The sequence below is a fragment of the Nicotiana tabacum genome, chromosome 23 (genome assembly GCF_000715075.1).
Source record: "Nicotiana tabacum cultivar K326 chromosome 23, ASM71507v2, whole genome shotgun sequence".
Lineage (NCBI taxonomy): Eukaryota > Viridiplantae > Streptophyta > Magnoliopsida > Solanales > Solanaceae > Nicotiana > Nicotiana tabacum.
In genome coordinates this window covers 128,262,307-128,276,807 of record NC_134102.1, presented here as the reverse complement: position 1 = coordinate 128,276,807, position 14,501 = coordinate 128,262,307, and the positions used below count along the sequence as shown (strand labels likewise).

General features: G+C 39.2%; 1 protein-coding gene across 1 annotated transcript; it reads left to right on the top strand.

Moving 5' to 3' along the window:
* On the top strand, positions 1–2,550 carry LOC107813231 (subtilisin-like protease). Its single transcript, XM_016638472.2, has one exon. The coding sequence runs from the start codon at positions 296–298 to the stop codon at positions 2,531–2,533; it is 2,238 nt and encodes a 745-aa protein (XP_016493958.2). The 5' UTR covers positions 1–295; the 3' UTR covers positions 2,534–2,550.
* The last annotated feature ends 11,951 nt before the right edge of the window (positions 2,551–14,501 follow it).

The window sequence follows — 14,501 nt, the reverse complement described above, 5'->3', positions numbered from 1 at the left end:
TCTCTTTCACAATAGAGGCCTTTCTTTTCGTTGTCTTTATCTTCCCCACAAATTCATATTCCACAATAATGGTACTAACCAAAATAAGGGCCAGCAAGTGGACTAAAACAGTTCAACTAAAGTTAATAAGCTTCATAAAGTTACTTCATCAAATTAATTTATTGCAAGTGGAGCAAAATAAAAATGAAAGTGAATAGCTCAAAGACAAAGTACTATATATAGTAGCAGAAAAACTCAAAAGTTCATCAAATTCATTATCCAAGTAACACATCAGTTCTTGTATTAATTTGCAGCTATGGGATTCTTGAAAATCCTTCTATTTTGCATTTTTTGCTCTTTCCCATTGCCTAGTTTCCAGAGTGATTTAGAAACTTATATAGTCCAAGTTGAAGCACCAGAAAGCCAAATTTCTACTCAATCATCATCAATGGATTTAGAGAGCTATTACCATTCTTTTTTGCCTAAAACCACATCAATTAGCTCAAGGGAAAATGAAGAGCCGAGAATGGTCTATTCCTATCACAATGTGATGAAAGGCTTTGCAGCTAGATTAACTACAACACAAGTGAAGGAAATGGAGAAGAAACAAGGCTTTGTTTCTGCAGAGCCACAGAGGATATTGTCCTTGCACACTACTCATACTCCAAGTTTTCTTGGTTTGCAACAGAACATGGGCTTGTGGAAGGATTCCAACTATGGGAAAGGCGTGATCATCGGAGTTTTGGACACTGGAATTATTCCTGACCATCCTTCATTTAGCGACGTTGGGATGCCTCCTCCGCCTGCTAAATGGAAAGGATTTTGTGAGTCTAATTTCACGACCAAGTGTAACAACAAACTCATTGGAGCCAGGTCTTTCCCACTTACCAATGGTTCTCCCATAGATGAAAATGGACATGGTACGCATACAGCAGGCACAGCTGCAGGAGCCTTTGTGAAAGGTGCTAATGTATTTGGGAATGCCAATGGAACTGCAGTTGGTGTTGCCCCTCTTGCCCACATAGCCATATATAAGGTATGCGATTCTGATGGCAGTTGTTCTGATGTTGAAATTTTAGCTGCGATGGATGCAGCTATTGATGATGGGGTAGATATTCTATCAATATCCCTTGGTGGAACTAGTAATCCGTTCCATAATGACAAGATTGCTCTTGGGGCGTATAGTGCAACAGAAAGAGGTATTCTTGTTAGTTGTTCTGCAGGCAATAGTGGTCCATCCCAACGCACTGTAGCAAATGACGCCCCTTGGATTCTCACAGTTGGCGCTAGCACTCATGATAGAAAACTAAAGGCCACTGTTAAGCTTGGAAATAAAGAAGAATTTGAAGGAGAATCTGCTTATCATCCAAAGACATCAAACTCAACATTCTTCACTCTATTTGATGTTGAAAAGATAGTACATGAGCAATTTGACGCCCCTTTCTGTGTACCAGGATCACTCACTGACCCTGCTATAAGAGGAAAGATAGTCGTGTGCCTGGTTGGTGGTGGCGTTCGCAGGGTTGATAAAGGACAAGTTGTAAAGGATGCTGGAGGTGTTGGCATGATTCTCATCAATAATCCGGAAGATGGTGTCACTAAATCAGCTGAAGCTCATGTTCTTCCAGCATTGGATGTTTCAGATGTAGATGGAAAGAAAATTCTTGCTTACATAAACTCAACGTCGAATCCTGTTGCTGCAATCACCTTCCATGGAACTGTAATTGGAGATAAAAATGCTCCTATAGTTGCTTCATTTTCTTCTCGAGGACCAAGCGAAGCAAGTCGTGGCATCTTGAAACCTGATATTATTGGTCCTGGTGTTAATGTCCTTGCTGCTTGGCCTACCTCAGTAGATAACAACAAGAACACAAAATCAACATTCAATATTATATCTGGAACCTCAATGTCTTGCCCTCACCTTAGTGGCATAGCAGCTTTGCTGAAGAGTGCACATCCTAATTGGTCTCCTGCTGCTATTAAGTCCGCAATCATGACAACAACTGACACATTAAACCTTGCCAAGAATCCAATATTAGATGAAAGGCTCATTCCTGCTGATATATTTGCAATTGGTGCAGGACATGTTAATCCGTCTAGAGCAAATGATCCTGGACTAATTTATGATACACCATTTGAGGACTATGTTCCTTATTTATGTGGTTTGAACTACACAAATCGAGAGGTAGGTAAATTGTTACAAGGCAAGGTGAATTGCTCGGAGGTAAAAAGTATCCCTGAAGCGCAACTAAATTATCCTTCATTTTCCATCAGACTTAGATCAACTCCTCAGACATATACCAGAACTGTGACCAATGTTGGTAACGCGACATCAATTTACAAAGTGGAAATAGTTTCACCAAAAGGAGTTGCCGTGAAAGTTAAACCCTCCAAGCTAAACTTCTCTATATTGAACCAGAAGTTGACATACCAAGTGACATTTTCCAAGACAACCAATAACTCAGACAGAGAAGTTGGTCAGGGATTCTTGAAATGGAATTCTGATAGGCACTCTGTAAGTAGTCCAATTGCAGTTGTATTGTTAGTGGAATGAAATTGCAAGATTGGCAATCTTCTTTTTTTTTTTTTTTTTTTTTTTTTTTTTGTGACTCCATGAACAACGTACTTGTAGTAATGCTTTCAATCTAAAATGCAGAATAAGTGCAGAAGGTACTCACATTTGATTATAGTGGAATGCTGTTCTTTTCAGTACAGGTTTTATGTTAATTTTTTTTAGTAATATTGCATTGCTACAATATTTAGTAGCAATCCTTCCCCTAATTCTCGTTCTTGTGGATAGTATTTCTTTCACGAATTTTTGCCACGTGTCCTCCTTAAGAATTGATGTTTAACTTTGGCCCCCTTAAAAAAATAGCTCAGTGTACTTCTCTTCTCCTTCTCCTCCTCCATCGTCTTTATTTGTGTTATAAAAAATTGAAAACTCATTGCTTATTTGTGATTGATTTGAATTGATTTGGTTGAATAAACTTGAAAAACATGATTGTTGGACTTCATTGACTTTGATTATTGAAGAAGACAAAGTGACCGGGTCAATTAATTTTTAATGGTCTAGATTGAATGTAACTATAAACTTTGATTTTCTTTCCATAATAATGCTGAACAAAAAGAGTGTAAATGAAGTCTTAGCTTGATTACCAGGTAATAAGTTATTTTCTTAGGTCGAAGCATTTTCTCCCATTACCATTCCCAATAATGGAGAGGTATTACGCAGGATATGACATTACTTCACCTTAATGAGGACATAAACATCGATTGGAAGGTATGGAAGTTGAGAATAAAGGTAAAGTGTTATGATAGGTAGCCGAGCTTTGTCCTGTGTGTCAGCTTTAGTATATGACTTAGTGTCCTTTGTGTATTGTTGTATCCATTGACTTCTGTTATTACGTGTTGTTGCTTTTGTTTCGGCTATCTGATTACATCATTACGTACCGTTAGTTTTGTATTATTGCTTCGGTTTTCTGATTGGTGTGCTTGTTGCTGCCCATCTTAGTAGAGAACAGAAGAGGAAGAAAAACGTTGGTTCTCGTTCCGTCCTTGACCTATTTCCTTTTACCTTTCATGAGCCGAGGGTTTACCGGAAACAACCTCTTTGCCTTTTTGAAGGTAAGGGTAAGGTCTGCATATATTTAACCCTTCCGAGACCCCACTTGTAAGATTAGATTATTTTTGTTGTTGTTTTTGTAGCATTCCCAATTCTTGTTCTTGTCATTTTGTGAATATATTTTTTATAGACAAAGCTAAAGTTGGTTTAATTACTTTGTAACATTTGTATCACATCAAATGATGTTACGTTGGTCCGCTTTAGTTGTGGAAGTTGGAGTTGGTCTTTAACATCGTTGGCATTCTCTACTCCCTATAATTCAATACTTAGCTGTTGATTTTTCGGCTGGGCAACATGTAGTAGAACGTTTCCATCTGAAGAAATTAAAAAATAGTTAAATTTACGGGTGGTAATTGAAAAATAGTTATAGTTTTAAAAGTAATCGAAATTTAGTCATTTTTCATGTAAAGATAAATCTGAACGAAAACACTGTTCAAAATCCGAAAAATATTCCAACATAATATATTGAAGTTCCAGTATAATATACTGGAACTCCAACATATTATACTGGAGTTCCAGTATATTATACTGGAACTCTAGTATATTATGCTGGAGTTCCAGTATATTCCTCTACTTCCTATAATTCAATACTTAGCTGTTGATTTTTCGACTAGGCAACATGTAGTAGAACGTTTTCATCAAAAGAAATTAAAAAATAGTCAGATTTACAAGTGGTAATTGAAAAATAGTCACAGTTTCAAAAGTAATCAAAATTTAGCCACTTTTCATGTAAAGATAAATCTGAACGAAAATACTGTTCAAAATCCGGAAAATATTCTAGCATAATATAATGAAGTTCTAGTATAATATACCGGTTTATCATAATATGTTAGAAGTTCATACACATGTGCTCCAATCTCTAGTATATTATGCTGGAACTTTCCGCGTGTTGGAGTTCCGACATAATATGCTGGAAGTTCATACACAGGTGCACCAATCTCCAGTATATTATGCTGGAGTGGTCCGTGTTGCAGCAAAATAATGGCTATTTTTCAATGACTTTGCAAACGCTGACTATTTTTGAATTACCACTCCGAAAACTGACTAGCCCGTGCTATTTTTACGTTTCTATCTACATTAAATGCAAAATCTTCAGAAAAATCATAGGATTTTCTATTACTCTGTTTCACTTTACATGATACTAGTGTTATACCCTGCGCCATGTGTGAAATAATTTATTTAAGAATCTTATGAAATTATGATATGATATATCGTATTATTTTAATAAGTTTTAGTTGCTGTTTTATTTTTTAATTCAGTATGCAGAAATATAACAAAATTTATATAAATAAAGAAGGATACATATCATATGGTAATTAAATAAATTATTTATTTTTTTATTTTATTTTCTATTAAATTAGAAAGTACTTACTACTAAATATTTACTAATGTGACTTTTTATTAACTTGTAAATTGGATTAATATTTTGTCACTATGCTTCTATAATATAAGATAGATATATATTTTTTCTTACTCTGAAAATATTTTTATTATTTTTACTATTTAAAATTCTTTATTGTCTAAATTTATCAGTATATTTTTTGAGTATTGTTTACTTACCTCTCATTTTTATTAATTAATTTAAATAATAAATATTCTAATATTATCTTTATCCCTCTCTTTTTATACATTCTTTTCTACTGTAATATTTGATTAGTTTTCTCATTTTGTATTCTACTAATAATTAAAATTATTTAATATATTTTTTTTGGTTAAATTATAATTTTAAATTTGTCAAAAATATAAAAAGATAAGCCTTTTAATATTTTTTAAAAAATATACTAATATTTTTAATAATTATTTTTTGTGTTTTTTAAATAATATTCTTATCTTATGTATAAATATTCTAATATTATTTTATTTTTTAAATTATTTTTCACTATGGAATTATGAGTTATGTTCTTCTATTCAATAACTAAAATTTCCTTTAGAAACAAATTAATTAATATATACAATTTACGTTATCACTTGAAATTCTTTCTTTCTTTAATATTCTTCATTTATGACTATTTATTTATTATAATTTCTATTATGAGTATATGTACGGATTTTATCATCATAATTTTACTCATAAGTCTTATATTTCTTTATTTTTTCTTATATTTATATTTTTTTGTTCTTTGCTTTTTCTAATTGCATTATCCGTTACTTAGTATTATCAAATTATGACATGAAACTATTAGTAACTTACCACATTAATATAATAAAATGGATATAGTTCTGTATTAATCATAAAATTTAACTTGACTTTATCTTGTATGACTATTTCTCAGAATTCTCTCGTTGTTCAGATTTTTCAATAATATTTTTGAGTATTATTTATTTACTTATTTTTGTCAAATAAATTTAAAGTATGGATAAAATCATATTATCTCTATTTTCTCTTTATACATTAGTTTTTATTCTATAATATTTTAACTTTTTTTATTTAGCATTTATCTATAATATGAATATTGTCATATTATTTTTCTAAATGCGTAGTGTTGAATTAGTTCAAAGCTTAAATAGATAAGTTCGTTTGTTATATGTCATAAATCTACTAATAACTGTAATAAATATTACTTTAGTATCACTTTCAATAAGCAATTAAATTAAATTCTCTTTCCTTTTTGTATTTAGTATGAAAGTTGACTTTTAAATTGTTTTTATTAAAATTGCTACATAAAAAATTATATTTTTATTTGTTTCTTAGAATTATGTCAATTGTCTATATTCTTTGTTTTAGTTTTATCTATTATAATATTTTATGTTACGTGATCTTATCTATATAACATAACCATATGAATTATTTCAAAAACATTTCTCATCTCAAAGATCAAATAGATCTTATCCTTTTATATATCTCAACACGGAAATTTTATATTTACATATTGTTTCTCCCTTTTTATTTTTTGGTTTCTTGTCCATGTTATTAAGTTACCCATAATTTAGAATTGTTGATATCTTCCGCTACTCTCATTATAATAATGACTTTGGTTTTTATTTTTCTTGTAATAAATATTTTCATCTACTTTTATTCTTGTGTTCTTTTATTCTATAGCTCTGATGTCACGACCCAAATTTCATTATAGACCGTGATGGCGCCCAACACTATTGTTAGGCAAGCCAACACTGATCAACTAGTGAATTCCCATTTTAAATAAATTAGTAAGTGATATCTTCTCCTTAATTGTTAAAAGTTTTAGGAGTTTGAAATTATAACATAAATAAATGGAAGCAATAAGTATGAATCATAATCATGTAAGTAAACTAAAATCATAAGTCTACTAGTGTGTGTGCCAAGACCTGGTGTCACAAGTATGTGGGCAATCTAGTAGAATATACAAAACCATGCTAGCCTATTGTCTGAAAGGAAGTAGACAGAAAATAAGACATAAGAGAGACTTCAGTTGCTGCAGAACGATTCAAAAGGGCAGCTCACCGGGAAGTCTCAAGCTGGGGAATCAAGTCTACGCGCCAGACTGGTGGCCAGATGCACCTGCCTCAAATCCTGTACAATCAAGTACATAAGTGTAGCGTGAGTACATAAAAATATGTACTCAGTAAGTATCTAGTCTAACCTCGAAGAAGCAGTGACGAGGGGTCGACTTCGACACTCACTAGGGCCAACAATATAATAATGTGCAATTCTAACTAAGCATGATATGCAGAACTAACAATAAACTCAGAACAAGAAATAACTGAACAGTTCTTCTATCGTAATTAAAACCCAAAGCACTTCCTTCATTTTAAACAATTGATCTCTAAAACAGTAAATTTATACCAATTATAAAAGGGCTTCCAGTTCTATTATCACACACAAATTCCACCGAGGACGTTCGACCCGATCCAACATAAAGAATGTAAACTATGCACTGTCTAGGGTCGAACGGCGCGAACCATAGATGCATCTATTAACCTGCCGAGGCGAACGGCCCGCTCCCATGAGAGTAGTGGAAATAGTTACCCCGCTCGCGAAATATACTTGCGACGCAGTTAAATATAAACATACGTGACTTTTCTCAATTCTTTTCAAAATAATAATTTACTTGAAACCTTTGAAATCTTGAAATCCTCACATTAGTTCCATTTAACGCAAACCCACAAATATATTCAGGTAACGGTATCCACAAAGTATGGTGTAAGCCTAAAACTACCCGGACATAACAAGAATAGTAGCTACGTATGGACCCTCATCGCTTCGTGTATACGTATCCCCCACAAATAATCATATATTAATTAAATTCACATATGGAGAAATTTCCCTCTTACAAGATTAGAAAAGAGACTTACCACAATTCAAGGCCTACTTTCCGGTCCAAGCTTATGCCCAAACCCTCAATTTGGTGCTGAACAATCCAAAACTATCCAAATAGTGTGAAAACTAATCAATATAGGCTTAAAAGTTCATATCCCAACTATTTAAGTAATTTTCAACTCTAAATGCAAGATTCCTAAAATTCACTCCCGGGCCCGGATTCCGAAAATTTTTGAAGAAAGTTGTTACCCATAACCTTAGGAACACAAATATATGATTTTCATTTAATTCCATAATCATTTTCGTGGTAAAACTCCATTTTTATCAAAAACCTAGGTTTTCCTCTAAACCCATGATTTTCACTAATTTACATCTTATAATCTACCCATAAACTATGTATTAAACTCACATTAGATGAATATTACTTACCTCACAAAGCTAAGTCGAACTCCCCTCCTTAAGAGCTCTTAAATCGCCCAAGAGTGTAATAAATGACTCCAAAAATGCCTAAGTCCTGATTTTTTAAACACACTGCCCAGCTGCCCCCTTCTTCGCGAACGCGAAAGAGTCCTCCCAGCCCAGCTCAGCTACTCTACGCAAACGCGAGTCGCCTCATGCAAACGCGAAGGTCACTGGCCCAGAACTTCGCGAACGTGGACTAGCTATCGCGAACGCGTAACACATTTTCGCCCCAGCCCCAACTCCTTCTACGCGAATGTGATGGTCCCTTCGCGTTCGTGAAGAAGGAAACCAGAACTGGGCATTTCTGGTTTCTCACACTTTGCTTCGAGGGGTCCGAAACTTACCCGAGCTACTCGGGACCCCGTCCAAAGGCACTAACAGGTCTGTAATTATAATACGGACTTGCTCGAACTCTCGAAACACAAAAAACAACAACGAAATCAAGAATCATACCCCAAAACCAAATTGAATCATACTTTGAACTTCAAGTTTTCCAAATTCGCCGAATGCGCCGAATCATACTTAGACTACTCGGAACTCAATTCGGACCTCGATATCACCAAAACTCGCTCCAAACCAAATTTAAAGGACTTCAAAGTTTTTCAAGAATCAACTTTCAATATTAGGTGCCAAAATGATCCCGGGTCATCCAAAACCCGATCTGAACACACACCCAAGCCCAAAATCATCATACGAATCTATTAGATCTGTCAAATCCCGATTCCGAGATCGTTTATTCAAAATATTGACCGAAGTCAAACTTTACCTTTTAAGCCAACCTTAAGGAACCATGTGTTCCGATTTCAACCCGAACTCTTCCAAATCCCGAACTAACCATCCCCGTAAGTCATAAATCAGTAAAATCAAGTACGGGAAGTCTTATTTAGGGAAACGGGATTCCAAAAGGCAAAATGACCGGTCAGGTCGTTACATTCTCTACCTCTTAAACAAACGTTCGTCCTCGAATGGGTTTAGATTCGTACATGAAGTACTGAATAAATGTGGATATCTACTCCACATGTCCTCCTCGGACTCCAAGGTCGCCTCCTCGTCTGGTTGGCCCCTCCACTGAACCTTTACCGTGGAAATCCTCTTGGATCTCAATTGGCAATCCTATCTGGCAACAATAGCAACTGGCTCTTCTTCATAACTCAAGCTCTCATCTAGCTGAATAGTGCTGAAGTCTAGCTCATGTGACAAGTCGTCGTGGTATCTCCGGAGCATAGACACGTGAAAAATAACCCCTGATAGGCTGGGAGGTAAAGCAAGCTCATAAGCGACCTCCCCAATTTGCCTCAACACCTCAAATGGGCCTATAAACCTTGGGCTCAACTTCCCCTTCTTTCCAAATCTCATAATACCCTTCATCGGCGAAACTTTCAAGAGAACCTTCTCGCTGACCATAAGCCTTCTGATCTGCGTAACTCTTCTGTCTGGACTATGCTGTGCGAAGTCTCTCCTGGATCAACTTTACCTTTACCAAATCAGTACCATATAAGTTAGCCTCTCCGGGCTCAAACCACCTGATGGGAGAACGACATCGCAGACCATATAAAGCCTCAAATGGAGCCATCTTGATGCTGGACTGGTAACTGTTATTGTAAGAAAACTTGGCCAAAGGCAAGAACTGATCCCACTGTCCTCCAAAGTCAATCACACATGCTGTTAACATGTCCTCCAGTATTTGAACTGTCCGCTCTGACTGCCCGTCGGTCTGTGGATGAAATGCTATGTTGAGCTCTACACGGGTCCCCAACTCTCTCTGTATGGCTCTCCAGAATTGTGAAGTGAACTGAGGGCCTCTATCTGATATGATAGAAACAGGCACACCGTGCAACCGAACTATCTCCCGAATATAGATCTGGGCCAAGTTCTCTAAAGTATATGTAGTCACAACTGGAATGAAGTGTGCCGACTTGGTCAACCTGTCGACAATGACCCACACTGCATCAAACTTTCGCAAGGTCCGCGACAATCCAACAACGAAGTCCATAGTAATGCGCTCCCATTTTCACTCAGGTATAGTCATCTGCTGAAGTAGGCCACCTAGCCTCTGGTGCTCTTACTTAACCTGCTAGCAATTTAAGCACCTAGCCACATACTCAACTATGTCTTTCTTCATCTGCCGCCACCAATAATGTTGTCTTAGGTCACGATATATCTTCGTAGTACCTGGATGAATGGAATACCAAGAATTGTGTGCCTCCTCTAGAATCCTCTCCCTCAAGCCATCGATATTAGGGACCCATAGGCGACCCTGGAGTCGCAGAACACCATCATCGCCAATAGAAACCTCCTTGGCACCACCCTGTAGTACCGTCTCTCTGAGAACTGCCAAATTCGGATCATCCAACTGCCGAGCCTTGATCTACCCCAATAGTGAAGGCTGGGCAACAACACATGCAAGAACTCGGCTGGTCTTTGAAATGTCCAACCTCACAAGTCTGTTAGCCAATGACTAAATGTCCAAGGCTAGTGGCCTCTCCTCTGCTGAAATGAATGCCAAGCTACCCATACTCTCTGCCTTCCTGCTTAAGGCATCTGCGACCACATTTGCCTTGCCCGGATGATAAAGAATGGTGATATCATAATCCTTCAGTTACTCAATCTATCTACGCTGTCTCAAATTGAGATCTCTCTGCTTGAACAAATGTTGTAAGTTGCGATGATCAGTATAAACCTCACATGATACCCCATATAGATAATGTACCCATATCTTAAGGGCATGCACAATCGCGGCCAACTCCAAATCGTGCACAGGGTAATTCTTCTCATGGATATTCAGCTGTCGTGAAGCATATGCAATAACTCACCCCTCCTGCATCAAGACACAACCCAAGACAAAGCGTGAAGCATCACAATAAACTGTATACATCCCCGAACCGGAAGGCAACACTAGAACTGATATAGTGGTCAAAGCTGTCTTGAGCTTTTGAAAGCTCGCCTCGCAATCATTGGACCAACGTAATGGAGCACCCTTCTGGGTCAATCTAGTCAAAGGTGCCGCAATGGATGAAAAACCCTACACAAACCGGCAATAATAACCTGCTAACCCTAGGAAACTCCTGATCTTAGTCACCCAAGTGGGACGTGGCCAACTCTGAACTGCCTCGATTTTCTTGGGATCCACCTTAATACCCTCTCCTGATACAACATGCCCCAAGAATGCCACAGACTTTAGCCAAAACTCACACTTGGAGAACTTAGCATATATCTTCTATTCTCGCAATGTCTGAAGCACCACTCTCAAATGTTGCTCGTGCCCCCCACGATACGCGAGTAAATCAAGATGTCATCAATGAAGACAATAACGAAGGAATCAATGTAAGGCCTGAACCAGTTCATCAAATCCATAAACGTCGTTGGGGCGTTAGTCAAGCCGAAGGATATCACTAGAAATTCATAATGACCATATCTAAGTACGGAAGGCAGTCTTCGGAACATCCGAGTCCCGAATCTTCAACTGATGGTAACCCGATCTCAAGTCTATCTTAGAAAACACCCTAGCACCCTGCAACTGGTCAAACAAATCATCAATATGCGGCAACAAGTACTTGTTCTTGATGGTAACTTTGTTCAACCGGCGGTAATCAATGCACATCCGCATAGTTCCATCTTTTTTCTTCACAAATAACACTGGTGCACCCCAAGGTGATACACTCGGTCTGACAAACCCCTTTGCCAATAACTCCTCAAGCTGCTCCTTCAGCTCCTTCAACTCTTTCGAGGCATACGGTATGGTGGGATAGATATAGGCTTGGTACCTGGAGCCAAATCAATACAGAAATCAATATCACGATCTGGCGGCATGCTTGAAAGGTTGGAAGGAAACACATCGGCGAACTCCCGAACTACTAGCACTTAATCAATCATCGAAGACTCTGCGGTGGTGTCCCGAACATAAGCTAGATAAGCCAAACAACCCTTCTCGACCAGATGTCGAGCCTTCAGAAAAGAGATAAGATACACTAACGGAGGAACCTTTCCACTCCAATCTCGACAACTCTGGCATCGATAAAGTAACAGTCTTGGCATGACAATCAAGGATGGCATGATATGGGGATAACCAATCTATGCCTAGGATGACCTCAAAGTCGATCATATCAAGTAACAGAAGGTCTACTCTAGTCTCGTAACCACATAATGTGACCACACAGGACTGGTAGATCCGATCCACAACCATAGAAGCGCCCACAGGTGTGGACACATAAACATGAGTACCCAAGGACTCATGAGGAATATCTAGGAAATGAGCAAACAGAGATGACACATATGAATAGGTAGACCCTAGATCAAATAATACTGAAGCAGCCCTACCGCATACAGAAATATCACTTGTGATCATGGCATCTGAGGCCACTGCATCTGATCTGGCCGGAAAAGCATAGAATCTAGCTGGAGCGCCGGCTGGCTAGCTTTCGCTTGGCTGAACAATTGCTGGCTGACCTCCCTCTGCCTGACCTCCACCTCTAGGACGGCCCCTACCTGCCTGTCCTCCGCCTCTGGGCGATCGGACGGCTGGTGCTGTAATCATAGGCTAATGACCCTGATGTACTCCCTTACCCCAAAGCCTGGGACAAAATCTCTTCATGTGATCCGGATCCCCACACTCGTAACAACCCCTCGGTTCCATAGACTATTGCCCCGAAGTCTGACCCTGATGGCCTGAATACCCACTGGAAGGACCCTGAATGGCTGGTGGACGGTATGAACTCTCTGGCATGGCACTGAAATAGGCACCAGAAGAACCCTGACGGTAAGAACTCTATGGCATAACACTGAAATAGGGTCGCACTGGAGCACCCCGAAGAGGCGGTGGTGGTGCTGGATATGTGGGCCTTCTAGGTTGACCCCTCCCAAACTGACTTCTGCCCCTAGCCGGGGCACCTCTAAACTCTCCCGAGAATCGGGTCCTCTTGTCTTGTTACATCTTCTCTCTACCCCTCTGGCGGTAGCCCTCAATCCTCCAAGCAATCTCTACCACTAGCTGGTAATCAGTACCCATATCAACCTCTCTGTCCATGATAGCCCGAATACTGGGGTGTAACCCCGCAACAAATCTCCGCACTCTCTTCGCGTCCGTAGGAAGTATCATAAGTACATGGCGAGACAACTCAGAAAATCTTGCCTCATAATCGGTCACTGACATCTGACCCTGCTCGAGCTGCTCGAATTGACATCGCAACTCTTCCCTCTGAGAGGGTGGAATATACCTGTCTAATAGAAGCTGTGTAAACTGGTCCCAAGTCATGGGAGGAGAACCCACTAGTTTGGTGAGAAGGAAAGACCGCCATCATCTACGGGCCTTGCCATCTAGCTGGAAAGCAGTGAAATCTACTCCTTGGGACTCCAATATCCTCATGTTGTGCAGTCTGTCCCTGCACCGATCAATGAAGTCCTGGGGGTCCTCATTCCGCTCGCCCCCGAAGATAGGAGGGTGTAGCCTAGTCCATCTGTCCAATAGCTTCTGCGGATTGACGTTCGCGGTTAGTCTAGGCTCAGGTGTAGCGCAAAAACTGGCTGGGCCCCGCCCACGGGTAGTGTACCCGGAGTCCAATATACTACAACTGTGTGCCTAAGATCCTGAGCAGTAGGGGTCTGTGCCCCTCCTCCTGTCTGAGATGTGGCCGGGTTTGCTGGAAATAAACCAGCCTGAGTTATAGTGTCCATGAACCGCAACATACGGCTCATGACCTCCTGAAAGCCCGGTGCTGTCATGAAATCTACCTAGGTTGGCTCTGGAACGGGCACCTCGCCCTGCTCCTCCATGATGGGATCCTCCACTGGATCCGCTGGTGGTGCTATTGGGGAAGCTCTGGGATGCCCTCGTCCCCTCCCTCGGGTTGGTGCCCTCCCCCTGCCTCTGCCTCTACCTCTAGCAATGGGGGGAGCAACTCCTTCTGGGTATGGAACGTCCGTTGTACTTGTCCTCACCATCTGTGAGAGAATAGAAGAAGGAAATTTAAGTATACCATCAACTGTATGATAAGAGATGAATAAAGAGTAGTTTTCTAACACTCTATAGCCTCTCGAAGATAAGTACGGACGTCTCTGTACCGATCCGCAAGACTCTACTAGGCCTGCCCATGACTTGTGAGACCTACATGAACCTAGCGCTCTGATACCATGTTGTCACGACCCAAATTCCATTATAGGTTGTGATGGCGCCAAACACCGTTGTTAAGCAAGCCAACACTGATC

Coding starts and splice junctions, on each gene's coding strand:
- LOC107813231 (XM_016638472.2), top strand. CDS start 296: ATGGGATTCTTGAAAATCCTTCTATTTTGCATTTTTTGCTCTTTCCCA.